At 37.6% G+C, this 18,552-nt stretch overlaps 1 protein-coding gene across 1 annotated transcript in view; it reads right to left on the bottom strand.

Moving 5' to 3' along the window:
- Positions 1 to 17,496, bottom strand: part of LOC121385507 (alternative oxidase, mitochondrial-like) — a 28,900-nt gene extending 11,404 nt beyond the window's left edge. The window contains exons 1-8 of the mRNA XM_041516208.1: positions 17,283 to 17,496; positions 14,585 to 14,754; positions 10,221 to 10,301; positions 8,249 to 8,312; positions 5,609 to 5,700; positions 4,790 to 4,908; positions 4,018 to 4,110; positions 585 to 697 (exon numbers count right to left, since the gene is read on the bottom strand). Coding sequence (XP_041372142.1) covers positions 585 to 697; positions 4,018 to 4,110; positions 4,790 to 4,908; positions 5,609 to 5,700; positions 8,249 to 8,312; positions 10,221 to 10,301; positions 14,585 to 14,754; positions 17,283 to 17,399 — 849 coding nt within the window. The 5' untranslated portion in view covers positions 17,400 to 17,496. The remainder of the gene's footprint in view (positions 1 to 584; positions 698 to 4,017; positions 4,111 to 4,789; positions 4,909 to 5,608; positions 5,701 to 8,248; positions 8,313 to 10,220; positions 10,302 to 14,584; positions 14,755 to 17,282) is intronic.
- Between the last annotated feature and the right edge of the window lie 1,056 nt (positions 17,497 to 18,552).

The following is an 18,552-nucleotide window of genomic DNA, read 5'->3' on the forward strand; positions in this document are numbered from 1 at the left end:
ATTCAGGGGCAGGAAGTAGCCCAGTGGTACAGCGCTCGCTCGCTGTGCAGTTGGTCTCGGATTGATCCCTGTTGGTCGACCCATTGGGCTATTTATCATTCCAGCCAGTACACCATGACTGGTATATCAAAGGCTGTGGTATGTACTAACCTGTCTGTGGGATGGTGCATATAAAAGATCCCTTGCTTCTAAAAGAAAAGAGTAGCCCAGGAAGTGGCGACAGCGGGTTTCCTCTCTCATTATTTGTGTGGTCCTTAACCATATGTTTGACCGTAATAAAATGTGTTGAGTGCGTCATTAAATAAAACATTTCTTTCTTTCTACTCTTAATTCATGCACATGTCTCAAAATTCTTGACTTTAATCCGCACACACACACACACTCACACTCACTCACTCACTCACTCACTCACTCACTCACTCACTCACTCACTCACTCTCTCTCTCTCTCTCTCTCTCTCTCTCTCTCTCTCTCTCTCTCTCTCTCTCTCTCTCTCTCTCTCTCTCTCTCTCTCTCTCTCTCTCTCTCTCTCTCTCTCTCAACCATAATATATTCCTCTCACAGAGACGTGATAAAATAAATACCTCCAGACATTTACTGTACGTCTTGACAGCTTCCTCTTCTAGGTAGCCAACGAAACGGTGACAAAACCGCGGACTCAGCATATAGCAAAAACTGAACCAAGTCACAAACACTCCTAAAACCAGTCAAATATGACAATATAATATACTATATGAAAACTAAACCAAGTCACAAACACACTTAAAATCTTCAGACATTGCAAAATACATGTAATATATTAAAGTGAAACCCCTCAAAATAAAACCCTCTCTATAAACAAGAATTTCTTTTAAAACAATTTAGTGCTCCCTTTTTAAATGTCAGAACAGAACCTTTGTGATCCAGATACCCCTTAAGGTTTCACACCACCATTAATTACTCCATGCCGTTCAATACAATTTCTGTGTAGGAATATATTCTGTAAAAATACAACTCTGTCGAGAGGGTCAAGTGACTACTAATTTTAGGGAGTGCTCTCAACTGACATGTACTGTGTAAAAAATCAACATAGGTCGACGACAACATGTTTCAGTCAGCCATCCTCATGTTAGAGTACACCCCATGTTGCTGTTATTCAAGTGGCACTATACCCTGCACAGCTATTATCAGTGAGTACTACATATAGCAAGTAACTTCAAACCAATGGATTATTTAAATATTACAGAGGTCAACCTACTTGTAATCATCAAAGTAAGATTCCAAATGGCATATCAGAATTTTGTAGTATTTTTTTTATGAGGAACTACACATGTATTTCCTAAAGCGGACTCTCTTAATTAAGCTGTGTGATGCCTTAAAACTGGACTTTTTACTTGGTCCAATGGGTGTCTGGTTTATTTAGGGGTTTTACTGTAGTTTGTTTTGCTTAATGACACCACTAGAGCACAGAATTATTTTGAGGTGGAATGTAGCTCAGTGGTACAGTGTTCGCCTGTTGAGCATTTGATCCAGGATTGATCCCAGTCAGTGGGCCCATTGGGCTATTTCTTGTTCCAGCCAATCAGTGGGCCCATTGGGCTATTTCTTGTTCCAGCCAGTCAGTGGGCCCATTGGGCTATTTCTTGTTCCAGCCAATCAGTGGGCCCATTGGGCTATTTCTTGTTCCAGCCAGTCAGTGGGCCCATTGGGCTATTTCTTGTTCCAGCCAGTCAGGTGGCCCATTAGGCTATTTCTTGTTCCAGCCAGTGCACCACAACTGGTGTAACACTATCCTGTACTATCCTGTCTGTACGATGGTGGATATAAAAGATCCCTTCCTGCTAATTGGAAAGAGTAGTCCATGAAGTGGTGACAGCAGGTTTCCTCTCTTAATAGCTGTGGTCCTTAACCATATGTCCGATGCCATATAACCGTAAATAAAATGTGTTGTGTGCGTTTGGTAATTCTGACATGAATTCTTCAGAGGAAACCTGCTGCATTTTCCCATTAGCAGCAAGGGATCTTTTATATACACTTTACCTGTCTGTGGAATGTTGCATATTTTTTTTTTTTTTTTTTTTTTTTCTCTTTCACAATTTAGACCAATAGTCCAGTCTGTAAGATAAAATGAGCTGTTTTTTCCAGTTCGCCTCTCTTTCCATAGAGTTTGGTGTGTATGGCAGTTTCGATTGGCCACTCAGCTTGTCTCAGGTCTTGATGAATTGGACACGCCTGTAAGATGTGTTCTGCTGTTTGGTCTTCCAGGCCACAACTGCAGGTTGGTGTTGCTGCAAGTTTAAACTTTCTGAACATGTGAGCATTCAGTCGGTTGTGGCCTGTCCGGAGTCTCAACAGAGTTACTTGTTCCAAGCGACTGAGAAGGTGGTAATCATCTTGTTCTGTCCTGGGTCTGTTGGCTGCCTTTATCAAGGTTTTCTTCTCTGAGAAGCTAATGTTGTTGCTGGGCTGTACATGATTAGCTCCTAGCTTGGCTAGCCTGTCTGCTTCCTCATTTCCTGGAATCCCACAATGTGCTGGGATCCACTGTAGAGCTACTCGTCTTTCCTTTGCTACCTCTTGCATGGCTTCATTCAGGTGAGGAAGTTTTTCCCCTTGCAAGGCTTGTAGGACTGAGAGAGCATCTGTGAGGAAGACAACTTGTTGACAGTCTTCTTTTGCATCCTTGATCATTGTAGCAGCCTGAATAAGTGCATGGGTTTCTGCATTGTAGTTGGAACTGTGGGTGCCGGTTGGTACTTTTGCAGTTAGGGTATTTCTTGAAGGGAGCTTGATAAATATGCCTGCCCCTCCATTGGCCACAGCATTTGTTGCATATAAAAGATCCCTTGCTGCTAATGAAAAAGAGTAGCCCATGGAGCGGTAGCAGCAGGTTTCTTCTCATCTGTGTGGTTCTTAACCAAATATGGATGGGACGTAGCCCAGTGGTAAAGAACTCGCCTAATGTGTAGTTGATCTAGAGTTGATATCCATGATTGGTGAACCCACTGGATCATTTATTGTCCCAGCCAGCTACAATCTCATTAAAATTAGCTCCACTATTACATGTGGATCTAACACCAGCCAGCTACAATCTAATTAAAATTAGCTCCACTATTACATGTGGATCTAACACCAGCCAGTTGGAGCTCATGTCCACCAATCAAAACCTTACTTGCAGAATCCTGCCAGTGATTTAAAAATAATTTGAAAACATTCCGATATGTTTCATGTGAATTACGAATGCCTTATTTAGACCAGTAGAACTAATTTTAATCGGATTGCTAACAACACTGCGTAGTCCCCACTGTCCAGGTAACATTTCGTTTGTAAATAATAATTTAAATATTGACCAATCACACTTCACCTTTTATAACCTTATTTGGGAGCATACAAATTCTAAAAATATTGGGTGAGTCTATTTTAGTGGCCGCAGTACAGCGAACCATACCAATACGTACGGGGTGGGTTATCAGTCTTCAATTTTACATTAAAAATTATTTATTTATTTATAAAAAAACCCCAACTAAATCAGTCTTCAGTTTTACATTACAAATTATTTATTTTATAAAATAAAACATGTTTTAAGGCATTCGTAATTCACACGAAACATGTCGTATACCCTCAGGATAATTCGGAATGTTTTCAAATTATTTTTAAATCACTGGCAGGATTCTGCAAGTAAGGTTTTGATTGGTGGACATGAGCTCCAACTGGCTGGTGTTAGATCCACATGTAATAATGGAGCTAATTTTAATTAGATTGAGCCAGCTAGTGCACCACGACTGGTATATCAAAGGCTGTAGTATGTGCTACCCTGTCTGTGGAATAGTGCAAATAGAAGATCCCTTGCTACTAATGGAAAAATGTAGCAGGTTTCCTCTCGGAGACTATATGTCGGAATAACCAAATGTTTGACATCCAATAGCCGATGATTACCGTAATAAATCAATGTGCTCTAGTGGTTAATCTTAACTACATGTATATGTCTGATGCCATACACTTTAAATCACAAAATATTAGCGTGACCTTAAAATTTACCTTGTGAAGCAATCACAGACAACTTGAATAACATGGACGGTTGCTTCAGTTCAAGTACTGTCAACAGATGCATGCGCTCATTTTCTGCCTCCTCTGGAAAGAAAACAATTTTTTTTAATACAAATACATGTATGTAATATTAATTTTATACACATGTAAGTCCCTTTTGGGCATATTAATTTTATACATGTATAACTCTCTTTGGGGTAATACTAATTTTATATAATTCCCTTTGTGGTGACATTAATTTTATGTAACTCCCTTTGGAGTGATATTAATTTTATATGACTGCCATTATGGCGATAGGAATATTACAGGGACCCAAAAACCAAATAGAGAATGGGTCCACTGAGGAGATTTGATCCTTTGACCTAAGCACCTCAGGTGAGTGCTCTGCAAACTGAGCTATAGATCAAACCCCTGTTAAATGAACAGTGGCGTATCTACGGAAAATAGTGCCTATGGCAAGCATTGAAATTGTGCCCCTGTCCAAACATGTGATGCTCATCTTTTAGATAATGTCTGACTTTAATAGAAACTGCTCAGTGGCGTACCCTTCAAGTGGCACCCAGGGCACGTGCCATACCTGGCATACCCTATGTACACCACTCCAAATGAAGCTGTCACAGATCATCAAAACAAACCAGGAATGCATTTCTAACATTTCTAGAGTTACATGTACATGTATGAAGAAAATAGTTTTTTTGAAATATCTTAAGTGCTGGATGGGGACCAAGTGTCTTTAATAATGTCTAGAACTGTAAATATTTACCTAGGAGAGTGTGGATCCAGCCAAAATCTCTCTGGAGTCGACGGAGAGATTTCATGTGTCGCAACATTGCAGCCACCATTCCCGGTACCCCGGCAACAGTCTCAAGGAAACTGATTCTACTGCAATGGAGATAAAGAAAGAAAGAAATGTTTTACTTAATGACACACTCAACACATTATATTTATGGTTATATGGTATCAAACATATGGTTAAGGACCACACATATATTAAAAGAGGAAACCCGCTGTCGCCACTTCATAGGCTACTCTTTTCTATTAGCAGCAAGGGATCTTTTATATGCAACATCCCACAGACAGGGTAGTACATACCACTACCTTTGATGTACCAGTCGTGGTGCACTGGATGGAGCGCGAAATAGCCAGTGCATGAGAAATAACCGAATGGGCCCATGCACCGACAGGGATCGATCCCAGACTGACCGTGCATCAAACGAGTGCTATACCACACCACTGAGCTACATCCCGCCCCTGCTTTAAGGGTTTAAAGGGTTTAATGTTTAAGAGTCACATTACTGCAGAGACTGACCACTGAGTAAATTTCACATGAACTATCACTCACACTCCCTGTCACTCCCCTCAAACTTGTTCCAAGGAGAGTGGTTTTTAGCTCACCTAATCATGTGAATTTATATCGTTAATATGGTTAAGGGGCGGCACATAGCCCAGTGGTAAAGCGCTCGCTTGATGCACGGTTTGGGACTGATTCCCCTCAGTGCATGGGTCCATTGGGTTATTTCTTGTGCACTGGCTGGAATGAGAAATAGAAATGAAACAAAGAAGAAATATGGCATCAGCTTACTTCAACCACTTCCTTTCATTTCTGTATCCAAAGCTGAATCCAGAGAAAATGTCGAAAACCTTTCTCAACATCTGCACGTTGTAATATGCCATCTACAAAAGACATAGGCAGTAAATAATGAAATTATCACACCTGCATGTGTACTACCGGTATATTAAATTTATAATACTCTCTCTCTGAAAATCAAATAGTTATCACACATCAGCTATAGAAATATAAAGTAGAATTTTTTATTTGTCCACCGCACAAGTACATAAAGAAATCTACTTGTACAGCAATATTTTCACATGTCCAAATAAATGTTTTGTACAAGGATCCTATTTTTGATTGCTCAATATTAAACTGCATTGAACATTTTTACTTGTTCACTGGACAACCATTGAGGTACACTTTGCTTGTTCTCAGAGATTTTCACTTGTCATGACAAATGGACAAGTGTCTATTTCGAACACTACACATGTATGCGTGATATATACAACATTTACTGGTTAGGATACTATCATACTATCTTAAAATAAAACAATTATTAATTACTATTACACTTGTGTGTGCTACATGAAATTTATGATATTATCTGGGAATGAATGAATACAATGTCACTCACATATATGTGCTATACATGAAATTTATTATACTTTTCCTCAACCTTGTGTGTATGCTGTATGAAATTTATGACAAACTCACTCAAGAAACTTAAATGGACAGACCCTAGTTTCAACCCGTGAAAATTAACACTAAGTTTAGTTGATCTACAAACCCGTAACACATTTGGATAAAGTTACAATTGAGTGAAACGTGAGTCTGTGACTTTGAAATGGTGAAATACTCTCTAAAATAGACTAAAACTTGACTCCATAACTGTTACTTCTCAGATGCATATGTGTTTTTAAAAATATGAGAAATGCATTTTGTGATTTTAAAAACATCAGGATGACCAAAAACACTTTGAATGTCCAGAAATGGATATACTCTAAACAATAAAATCTAAGTAAAGTATGATTTCAGTTATCAAATTCGGCTCTAATGCTAAAACATGCCTTAGTGTTTAAAAACTAGGCTATACATGTATATATATGTCCTTTAAAAATAATAATTATACAGTGTTCGAGATTAACGGTATCCCGATATCCCGGGGATACCAGAATTTGATTTTGGATATTAGACTTCAATAACCCAGTATCCCACCAGGATACCATATAATATTGGGTTTTTTTTTTTTTAAATCTTGCGGGGTTTTTTTTTGCTGAAACAATGAAAGTCGAAAGTTAAGTAACAGTGTCGTCCAAGTTTGTTACAATGTTATTTATGAATTTCATTTAAGTGGGATACTAAATTGTCAGGTGGGATATGAGATTTTGAAATGTTAGTATCCAACTGGGATATGGCTCAAATGTTTTAATCTCGAACACTGTTATATTTGCATGAGAGGTACTTGTATACAAAATTTAAGACACTCTCGTTCCCTCAGTAAAGACAACAATTATTGCCCTTGCATATGTGCTATATGAAATTTATGATACTTAAAGGGACATTCCTGAGTTTGCTGCAACTTTTAATATGTTATCAACTAACAGAGCCTTTTCAACGATTGTAATTACATAACAAATATATTTTTCTGCATAATATATTAGTGGCTGTATATTAAACGTGTTTCCGATTGTTCTCATATTTTTACTACCGGTAGGTTAAATTTCATTTTATTTCCTAAAATATTATTTAAGACAGAATCCAGTTTGGGCTTCTTACATATATTAAGATGATCAGAATATTAAATACACATATACTGATATTCTAAACAAGAAAATATATTTAATATGTAAGTTTAATCGTAGAAATATTTTACTACTCGGAAACATCTTACAATGCAACAAACTCAGGAATGTCCCTTTAATTCACTTCAATTTGCAACTCATTTCATACATTATATATATATATACAACGCACATTTACTGCAATTAAGTCATACAAAATCTCCATTAAGTGTTACTTTTATTCTTTTTTCATGCCAACTAGTACATGATGGACTCAGTTTTGTTGACTGCACAACTGTTAAATACAACTGATGTTGTCCATCGCCATGGAAACGTGTTCTTAAGCTGTTGTTTCTGAAAAAAATATAGACTCATGGATTTTGAGAATGGACTCATGGAAACGAGCCAATTCAGGAGCAAATGAGTCCACTGGACAAAAAAATGGACTCCTGGAAAACAAATCCTTAATGGTACCCCTGATTAATATCAGTATAGGCCCGAGGATTGTTTGATGCATCTTTTCTTGTCTGTGGTCAACATACCGGTACCCTAAAAAGCACCACACCTGATGTCAAGCTCTTTCTCCCAGGATTTTGGTTCAAACAAACACACCCACTAAACCTGGCCGAAGTGCATCCATTTTACACAAAAAGCACTACTTTTGCATGGGCCAGAATTACCACAAACAAGTCTTTAATGTCAACAAATTACACATGTTTGCAAGCCACTGTACATGCTTCCCCATGTCAACTTCAGTCTACTAGTTGCCACTTCAAAGCTGTCTGCCATAAAATAATCACAGTCAAACAGCAGGCTATACTTGCACAGATATATTTCCAGATGGGAAGATAACTGTCATATGAGGCCACCTAGCTGATAAAATATTTACCTTGTCTATGATAGTCTCAGGTGGAGTGTGTGTAATTTTAACTTCATGAACTTGTTGTTCCTCCCTGAAAGAGAACAAAAAAGCAACAGACAATGAATAAGTGGCTTTTGAATCTCTATGGGAACAGGAGCCTAATTCACAAGCTAGGCTCTGTTAGACAACAAAACTTCCCCCGCCCCCTCCCGCCCACTCCTACCCCCACACACTTGAGGCCCAAAACATTTATATTCATTCTGCTGTGCACTGTTTACATATATATATATATAATTTTTTAAATGCACTTACGCCTCCCTTCATGGGATTGGCAGGGTACATTTTGTTTTCAAAATCTTGATTAGGGATATTTCTAGTGAACTGAAAATAAATTAGCAACTATTGTTTAATGTCTTAAAATTGTGTAATGATCTCTCAAACTTGCGTTGTGAATAGTGATGCGCTATTGAACAAAATATTGCATGAATGTGTCAACCAACTTCACAGTTTGTTTCTGAATTCTGATTTAATTAGGAAGATATCTTATGCCCTTGACAAGAATGTAAGTCACGGTGACCTATTAACAGTATGTCACACAACCCTATTCAAAGTTGTTCCTGTGTGGGGTTTGCTTGATGCATGGTTCGTTTGAGATTGATTCCCGTCGGTGGGCACATTGGGATATTTCTTGTTCCATCCAGTGCACCACGACTGGTATATCAAAGGCCGTGGTATGTACTACCCTGTCTGTGGGATGGTGCATATAAAAGATCCCTTACTACTAATGGAAAAATGTAGCAGGTTTCCTCTCTAACACTATATGTCAGAATTATCAAATGTTTGACTTCCAATAGCCAATGATTAACAAATCAATGTACTCTAGTGGTGTCATTAAACAAAACAAACTTTCTGTTTTCATCAGTTAGGGAGATATAGCCAAGACAATGATTTCCTTTATCAGGCAGTAATCTGTGAAACATAGGTCGCATTGGTCTAGTAATAGTATGCAACACAACACCCTCCTAAGTTGTATTTGCACGCAAGGCTTAAAGATTCAATATTAACTGATAAGGAGGATATATGTCCCAGATAAGAAGTCACTTCCACAGTGACCTACCGGTATTAATAGTATATGACACAACCCTATCCCAAGTTGTTCTTGCATATAAAAGTGTTTGTTTAATGACAGCACTAGAGCACATTGATTAATTAATCATCGGCTATTGTATTTCAAATATTTGGTAATTCTAACTCATGAGAGGAAACCCGCTACATTTTTCCTAATGCAAGCAAGGGATCTTTTATATGCACTTTTCCACAAACAGGAAAGCACATACCACTGCCTTTGACCAGTTATGGTGCACTGGTTGGAACGAGAAAAAATCCAATGAGTTAAATGGATTCACCGAGGTGGCTCGATCCTGCGACGCAAGCACCTCAAGCAAGCGGTCAACCCACTGAGCTAAATCGCGCTCCCTACGGTATGTGGTACAAAGAGTGGTGTATAAAAATCATTAAAAAATCTTTATTCCTAATTGTTCATATACAATAGCTGTACAATCAATCCACACCTTGTAATATCAATTTGAAGCCTTGCAGATGTAATACTTCCAACAAACCTACATATACCCAGTACAGGCCTCCAACTAAAGAATTTGTCTCCCACAGCAATTAATTTGTAAAACAATTGCCATGGGTTAAATGATCCAACGACAGCCATTTTGAGCCTGCCTACATTTTTTTTAAAGTGATTTTTTGCAGCAAATAAAAATGACTGAAAGGTTATTATGCTGTATGTAGATATATTTCAAATGTACAAATGTTAAATACTGGCATATAATGTATACCAGGTGTATACATTTTGCCATTGTTGAGGACCTTTACCAGTGGCACAATAGTGCTGTCGGTGATGCTCTCTACCTACGGCAATTTATATCACAACAATGGCAATTGCTGTCGGTGCTGTCGTTAAGTTCGAGCCCTGCAGTAGACTACTTACCAAATTGGGTGGGGCAAGGTGATGACGCCTGGAGGAGGTGTTTTCGTTATAATCGCAGAGGAGCTACTCTCTTTTGGTTTCCTGATAAAAGAAAGAAAAACATTTAATGGCACAGTTGTACATGTGACACAATTAAACTGCTATAACATTATTTAATCAACTAGAATGAATGAATGAATGAATGTTTAATGACACCCCAGCACAAAAAATACATTGGCTATTGATGGGTGTCAAACTATGGTAAATTCAAACGAATACATTGGCTATTGATGGGTGTCAAACTATGGTAAATGCAAACGAATACATTGGCTATTGATGGGTGTCAAACTATGGTAAATGCAAACGAATACATTGGCTATTGATGGGTGTCAAACTATGGTAAATGCAAACGAATACATTGGCTATTGATGGGGGTCAAACTATGGTAAATGCAAACGAATACATTGGCTATTGATGGGGGTCAAACTATGGTAAATGCAAACGAATACATTGGCTATTGATGGGGGTCAAACTATGGTAAATGCAAACGAATACATTGGCTATTGATGGGGGTCAAACTATGGTAAATGCAAACGAATACATTGGCTATTGATGGGGGTCAAACTATGGTAAATGCAAACGATTACATTGGCTATTGATGGGGGTCAAACTATGGTAAATGCAAACGAATACATTGGCTATTGATGGGGGTCAAACTATGGTAAATGCAAACGATTACATTTAATCAGCTAGAGACTAGAGCTGGTCGGTATTGAAATTTGAGGTTTGGTATCGATATTGGTATTTCTTGGGTAATTTACCACAGATCAGTATGGTATTCGGTATTGACACTATATCAATACCAATACCGCTATCGAGTGGTATTTTTGGTATATTTGGCTTTAAATGCATGAGTTAAGTTAAGGGTCACATGCCAATTTCATCTAAATAAAATTAAATTCTATACACAAGGCTCTCGTCTAATTTATATCCAACTCATTTTGCATTCATCAGATATATTGTAAGTGCTTTACTAAATGGCGGGAAACATTTTTCAATTCCAAAATTTCAGTATTTTGATATTTGTTCGGTACGGTAAATCGGTACTGACATGATACCGATACCAAATGATATATATGCTATACCACCCAGCTCTACAAGAGACCTATTGACCTAAAGAGCTACGCTATTTAATTTTAAATTTTCTTGGTACTAGATAATTGATTAATTTGTAAAGACCAACTAATGTTAATTTTTTATTTAAAATTTAAACATTTAATAAAAATTAAAAAATTAAAACATTTCTCTCTATTAGTTTGTGAAGATTGTCCCAGAGAATCACAGTGCCAAGTTTGATAACAATCCAATCAAAATTTAAATTAACAGAACTGTTTTAATACCGGTAATAATGCAAAAATTCTCAATTGCCTAAATTTTTCCTAATGCAGCAATGGATCTTTTATATGCACTCTTCCACAGACAGGAAACCATATACCATGGCCTTTGTCCAGTTGTGGTGCACTGGTTGGATCGAGAAAAAACCCAATCAGCTGAATGGATCCACACAGGTGGTTCGATCCTGCAACGCAAGCTCCCCAAGCGAGCACACAACCGACTGAGCTAAATCCTGCCCCGAGAAGATAAATGACAGACACACAGGATGGATGGATGGACAGAAGGATGGATGTATGGACAGAAGGATGGATGGATGGACAGAAGGATGGATGGATGGACAGAAGGATGGATGGATGGACAGAAGCACATAATAATAGGTGTCAGAAGGAAATGGGTGTTGGGGGCACTGAACCCCCCCCCCCCCCCCCCCACACTTAGAAGATTGTGAATTGTCTCCTTCTATTAAAAGGTATAGTAATTTATTACCCATATCATGGCACAATATTTTACAAGAACCGTTGTTCTGTTTGCGTGTCAGTTATGTATTTTTAAAATCACAAGAACCACCAATCGGTTATGTGGTGAACAATTACATTTTAAAATTAAAAGTACCATATATCAATAATGGAAGTGAAAACCAGTTTATATTTAGAACAGAAACATAGTTCAAGTGTTTTAAGATTAGGTAGTCCTAACTCATCGGGTACCAGAACTATATTCACATAACCGAACAATTGGTTACCTAAGTAAAGCTCACGTGAACTGACTTCCAGTCACCTAAGATTTTGAAATATTGTTCCCTGAATATATGGGCTCAAATATATCGGGTGGGTAATATGTTTTTAATCTCTGCACAATATGCAGATTGCTTCTACAGCCACTGATTGGCTGGCTTAAAAATTATGATGTTTGACTGGTTGCTTGCCACAGTCGGAACTTCACTTTCATTCATATATTTTGTTTCCATTCATGAATGAGATTACACATACGTTATACGATATGCAAAGATTTACCAAAAAAGTTTGACTCATTTGTTTCACAATATTGAAATGGTATATTTTCATAAGCAGCAGCTTTAGTAGCATAGAAATTTTATTATTTTCTAATGCAACCACCGTCGTATTATTTGATAAGTATGTAAACATTTTGCCATAAAAAGAATGCTGTTATGACATGATGTCACTTACATTACGTCATCCACGTAAGATTACATGATGTAGCCTAATGGCTGATGGCTTTGTTTGTAGACTGCAGAGGGATTTTCACATTAAAAATCAGTTAAAACTGACAATGGGTAATAAAGAGAATAACCAACTCGCTACGAGTTGTGGTGCACTGGTTGGACCGAGAAAAACCCAGTAAGCTGAATGGATCCACTGAGGTGGTTCGATCCTGCGAGCACTCGACCGACTGAGCTAAATCCTGCCCCCTACCTATAAAAATTCATGTCACAGACAGGAAGTATGGTTTGATTATGTCCTAATCATATACTTTGATATCCCAAGCCAGCAACCATTGCTAAAACAAAATGTTGTGTATCCAACCCTATCTTTACAAAATTCTGGACCAGCTTCTGCAATTTACTTAATCCAGTCTAACTATGAAGTAAGCCACATAAATGGAATTATGTTGACGCCTGTATTTGGGGTTTTCACTGCCTGGATACATTCCAATGCCATTCATAATGCAATGCATGTCATGCATGATCATCAATTATCATGAGTCACTTATTATATAGAACAGCGGCCTCGGTGGTGTCGTGGTTAAGTCACTGGACATAAGGCATGTAGGTACAGGGTTCGCAGCCCGGTACCGGCTCCTACCCAGAGTGACTTTTAACAGCTCAATGGGTAGGTGTAAGACCACTACACCCTTTTCTCTCTCACTAACTACTAACCCACTGTCCTGGACAGACAGCCCAGATAGCTGAGGTGTATACCCAGGACAGCATGCTTGAACGTTAATTGGATATAAGCACGAAAATAAGTTGAAATGAAAATGAATGTTACAGAGGTGGAACGTAGCCCAGTGGTAAGGTGCTCGCATGGTCCAGGGAACATTTTGTTCAGTATCGTGTCACAATTTGCTACACAAGTTTCAGAAATTAGTACACGAGGGGTGGGATATAGTCCAGTGATAAAGCGCATGGCCGATGCGTGGTCGGTCTAGGATCGATCCCGGTCAGTGGCCCATTAGGCTATTTCTCTTTCCAGCCAGTGCACCATGACTAGTATATCACAGGCCATGGTATGTGATATCCTGTCTGCGAGATGGTGCATATAAAAGACCCTTGCTATTAATGGAAAATTTTTTGCATGTTTCCTTTCTAAGACTATATGTCAGAACTACCCAATGTTTGACATCCAATAGCCGATGATTAAAAAATCAATGTGCTCTAGTGGTGTCATTAAACAAAACAAACAAACTTTAGTGACGTAAAGGTGATTTTAACATTGCGATCGTTTCATAAGACATAGGGGTGGGACATAGTCCAGTGGTAAGGTACTCACCCAATGCATAGCCCAGGGAACATTTTATTCAGTATTCTAACACGATTTGCTACGCATGTTTTAGAGATCACTACACAATCTTAAAACATCACTACATTTTCAATCTTAAAACATTAGAACAAAATTAATTGCTAATCAATTTTCCAATGGGCTATTCTCATTCAACCATCAATTTTCAATTCAACAGAAATATTGTTAATCAAAATGTTTAGAACAAAATGTCCCCTGTGGACAGCCCAATGGGCTATTTCTCATTCAACCAGCACTCCACAGCTGCTGTAACAAAATGTTCCCTGTGGACAGCCCAATGGGCTATTTCTCATTCAACCAGCACTCCACAGCTGCTGTAACAAAGACGGTGGTATGTTCTATCCTATTCGTGGAATCGTGCATATAAAAGATGGGGAAATATAGAATATCTCCGATGCCATAAATTAAAATGTGTTGAGTGTGTTGTTAAATAACACATTCTTTCCTTACTTGAAATGCTGGAGTGAATCCGGTTCTGGCATATCATCCACCCGTCCGGGTTTGAAATGTTCCAAGTGATCCGGTTCGGGCATTTTTGTTTCCTTGGGAATTTTACTTTCCTTGACATCCTTAACTTTCTTGTCCACATCCACATTGGTTGCCAGGCATCGGGCAGATGTCTAAATAAAACAATAATATAGATGTAATTAAGACAGGAGTGTTAATGGGGGTGTGGAGGGTGGAGGTGGAGGTCTAAATTGTGGTGGGCATGAATAATGTATCAGATACCATCTCAGATCTGCTCTTAATGAGGCTTTAGGACTAGAGATGAGTGGCATTGGAATTTCAGGTTCAGTATCAGTATCGGTATTTTTGGGGTGATTTACCTCGGTATTGGTACAGTATTCAGTATTGATAAAATACCAATAACAATACCGATATTGAGCAGTATTTTCGGTATACTCGGCTTTAAATGCATGCCTGAATGTTAATGTTATCTAAATAAAATATCAGCTATTTTGTGTTCGTCAGATATATTGTTACTGCTTTACTAAATGGCAGATAACATTTTCCAATACCAAAATTTCGGTATTTTGAAATTTGCTCGGTACGGTAAATCGGTATTAACATGATACCGATAGCGAATGGTATACTAGTATACGGTATACCCTCAGCTCTATTTAGGACATAACAAAAATAAATCCGGCAAGAATAAAAGCCCACACTCAGTTTTTATTTTTGTTTTTAATTCTACTCAATATCAAATATATTTTTTTTTTTAAAAAGGAACAAAATTTTACCCCTAGCCACGATTTTGAAAAAAAGAAAGTGTCATGAAAATCTAACATTTAGTTTGTTATGCCCTTATATAAAGTATACAATGATTTGAAAGTTTGAGCATTTGGGGATTCGACCCACCAAATCTCTTTTGTGAGTTATATTTGTTGTATCTGTGAAAATGTCCTTCACAGGGGAATTTGAAAGACGAGTCTGGCAACCTTGAGCCGACCACTATTTTTACACTCTGCCCATCCAGTCTCAACAACAACAAAAAATAATAATAAATAGAAGAAGAAGAAGAAGAAAAACTGTCCCTTATTGTTTAAAAATGTGGATGTAGATATCTTACATCATGTTTGTAAATTGGTGTAACTGTTAGAGGTCATTGCCCTCAGATTGTTAAGCGTGGATGAAACAAAAAACCTATTAAGAGTGAGCCCTAGTAAAGCTGATTTTGTTTGTTTGTTTTAATAGTGCTTGAGATTGGGTGCTAACCATGACGTTCGATCCTCCCCTCCTCCTCCCCCCCCCCCCCCAATCATGCTTTATTATATTTATTATTGTGAGGTATTTTTACTTATTATAGTTTTTCAGGACACACAAACAAATTACTCCGGCATGACCGTAGGAATACGGGTGGGGAGCATGTACACCCAAACCTTTTTTTTAGAAATAAATAGCTGTTCATTGAACAAGACATGCTAAATTTAAAAGAAGTTAATTTAAATAAACGGATAAAAATAGCTGACTTTAGCACTTCTTGTGATCTTGACCAATGTCAAACTTAGACCCCCCCCCCCACCCCCGTTGTATCCCTTTCTCGTATACAGAAAATAGATACAGGCATATTGTTTATTTTAGCTTGCTAGCTACTGCACCCAACCATACCACACTGCCCCCACCACCCCAACCCTAGAATAAATTTCTGCTGATATATTTAATGAAAATGTCCGTTATTTGTGGCAGTGGCAATGAAAAACAAGTAAGGTCATGGCCACGCTGCAGTATTGATTATTCTATATAACTTCTTAAACCCAAAGTCGACAAGTGACCTTGCCGTTCTTGCACTGGCTACAGTATTAACAAACTATATTGACAGCTTTTCATTTACGTACATTGACCTACTGACGGTGCAAGCTTTACAATGTCTGAACGTCCAAAGAAAATTATCTTATAGCGAAAGTATATATGCAGTAAGAAAAAGCCTTTGGCCTATGGTCCCATATAACCATTAGAATTTATTGCGACTTATATCTTTACGGGACGAATACATTAATTTTTATACAATACCGTGACGTCATTGTCTGAGTATATTCAATCGATTAATAATACATGTAGTCAACACAAAAACATAGTATATAAACTAACGCTGGTGCACTACGAAATATATGTAACTAGACGATTAAGTACTTAAGTAAATACACTTTCCTTACTACATGCATATATGCAATGTGCTTAATTGAATGCACGTTCCATGCGCTTGCATGTTTCAGCACAAGGCACTGAGTGCAGTTCACACTGTGTAATTAGTAACAAGAACCTTATGCTAAACAGATGATACAGGTTATTCGGTGTTTTATATTTAAAAAAATTAAAAGCGTCTAAATAACACCACCCTTTTCTGCGATTTTTTGTTGTTAATTTTCAGTTCTTTCATTTAATATACATTGTGTGTGTGTGTGTGTGTGTGTGTATGTGTGTGTATATATATATATATATATATATATATATATATAGATAGATAGATAGATAGATAGATAGATAGATAGATAGATATTTATAATCCAACACAGAAAGAGAACAAGAGAAAAGAAAAAAGAAAAATCACACCAAAAAATACACATTTTTGGAAAAATTCCTGGTACGTCTATGATGAAACATCACTATTTGTTAGTAATAATTAATAAATTCTTTCACTGTGGCCTACCTGCCCAGACAAAATGAATTTATTCCAGACAGCCTGCTTCGAAGCAATTCCCAACGATTTCGCCCCATTGGAACACAACAGGGTACTACCCTTTATCACAATCTTCAGTGCACTCATTTTCCCCCTTTACGTATTTCCTCACTGTACAGTCGGCGGTAGCGTTCCTCGAATTTGAACGGTTAATTTTATCTGCCGATTTGACCGGGTTTGACCGGAGATTTACCTGCCGACTATATATAACTCATTGCAGACTTGCGCAGAGACGATTTCACGTCACGGAGGGATTCCCTCATTTGGAGGTCAAACGGGAGTTGTCGGAACGTGAGTTTGACGCGTTCGTTTATGCAGTGCAGTACGTACGTACAGATCTTAAATGCACAATAATAGTTGTTATCGTGAGCTATAATAACAAATTTGTCGTCTAATTAATATAAATTATTATTTTTGTATTTACTTATTTATATTAAAACGAAGAAAACACGGGTTTTATTTAACACATTATGACATTGAAAAGATGACATAATTGAATTAAAACTGGCTGAAACTGAATTCGTTTCCTTGCTTATTGGGTGATGCAATCAATACCGGTCTAACGTCATCGACATAAAATTTTGTTGTCGCGTATTCAACACGCCCCCATATTCCACTGTTGAGTGTTTTTAACATATGTAAAACAAACGTATACTATTATAGGAACCGGCGCAATGTGAGACGGGGGTTTTATACACCCCCTCCCCCTTTTCAGTTGCTTTTTACTATAATGATATATATTAAAAATATATTATTATAAAATTTAAACAGCTCTAAATTGTCATAAATTAAAAAAAAAAAAAAACCCGGGTAAAATATGTTTTTCTTATATATTTCTTATTATTATTTTATTTTTATTTTTTATTTATACATTTATTGTAGGCCTTACCAAAAGTTGTTTAATAGGAGCATCGTCAATCGATAATAAAATTAATATAGACCGCAAAACATAAGACTTATTTCAAATAGAATAGAATATTAGTTGTCTATATGTTTCTCTTTTTCTTTTCTTATCTTTTCTTCTTTTTTGAGAGATATATTTTTTTTGATTATCTTTTGTTTTTCTTCCACTCTCTCTTTTTTCTCCATTTTCGTTGAAAGCGGATATCCTATTCCAAAACGACCACATGCTCCCCCCCCCCCCCCCCCCCCCCACCGTTTCCTCGGATTCGCCCCTGGACCCGCGGGCGTGTGACAGACGCAGACACGGAAGACCAATCCCATGTCTCGAGTTTCGGTC

Source organism: Gigantopelta aegis, chromosome 11 (genome assembly GCF_016097555.1).
Source record: "Gigantopelta aegis isolate Gae_Host chromosome 11, Gae_host_genome, whole genome shotgun sequence".
NCBI lineage: Eukaryota > Metazoa > Mollusca > Gastropoda > Neomphalida > Peltospiridae > Gigantopelta > Gigantopelta aegis.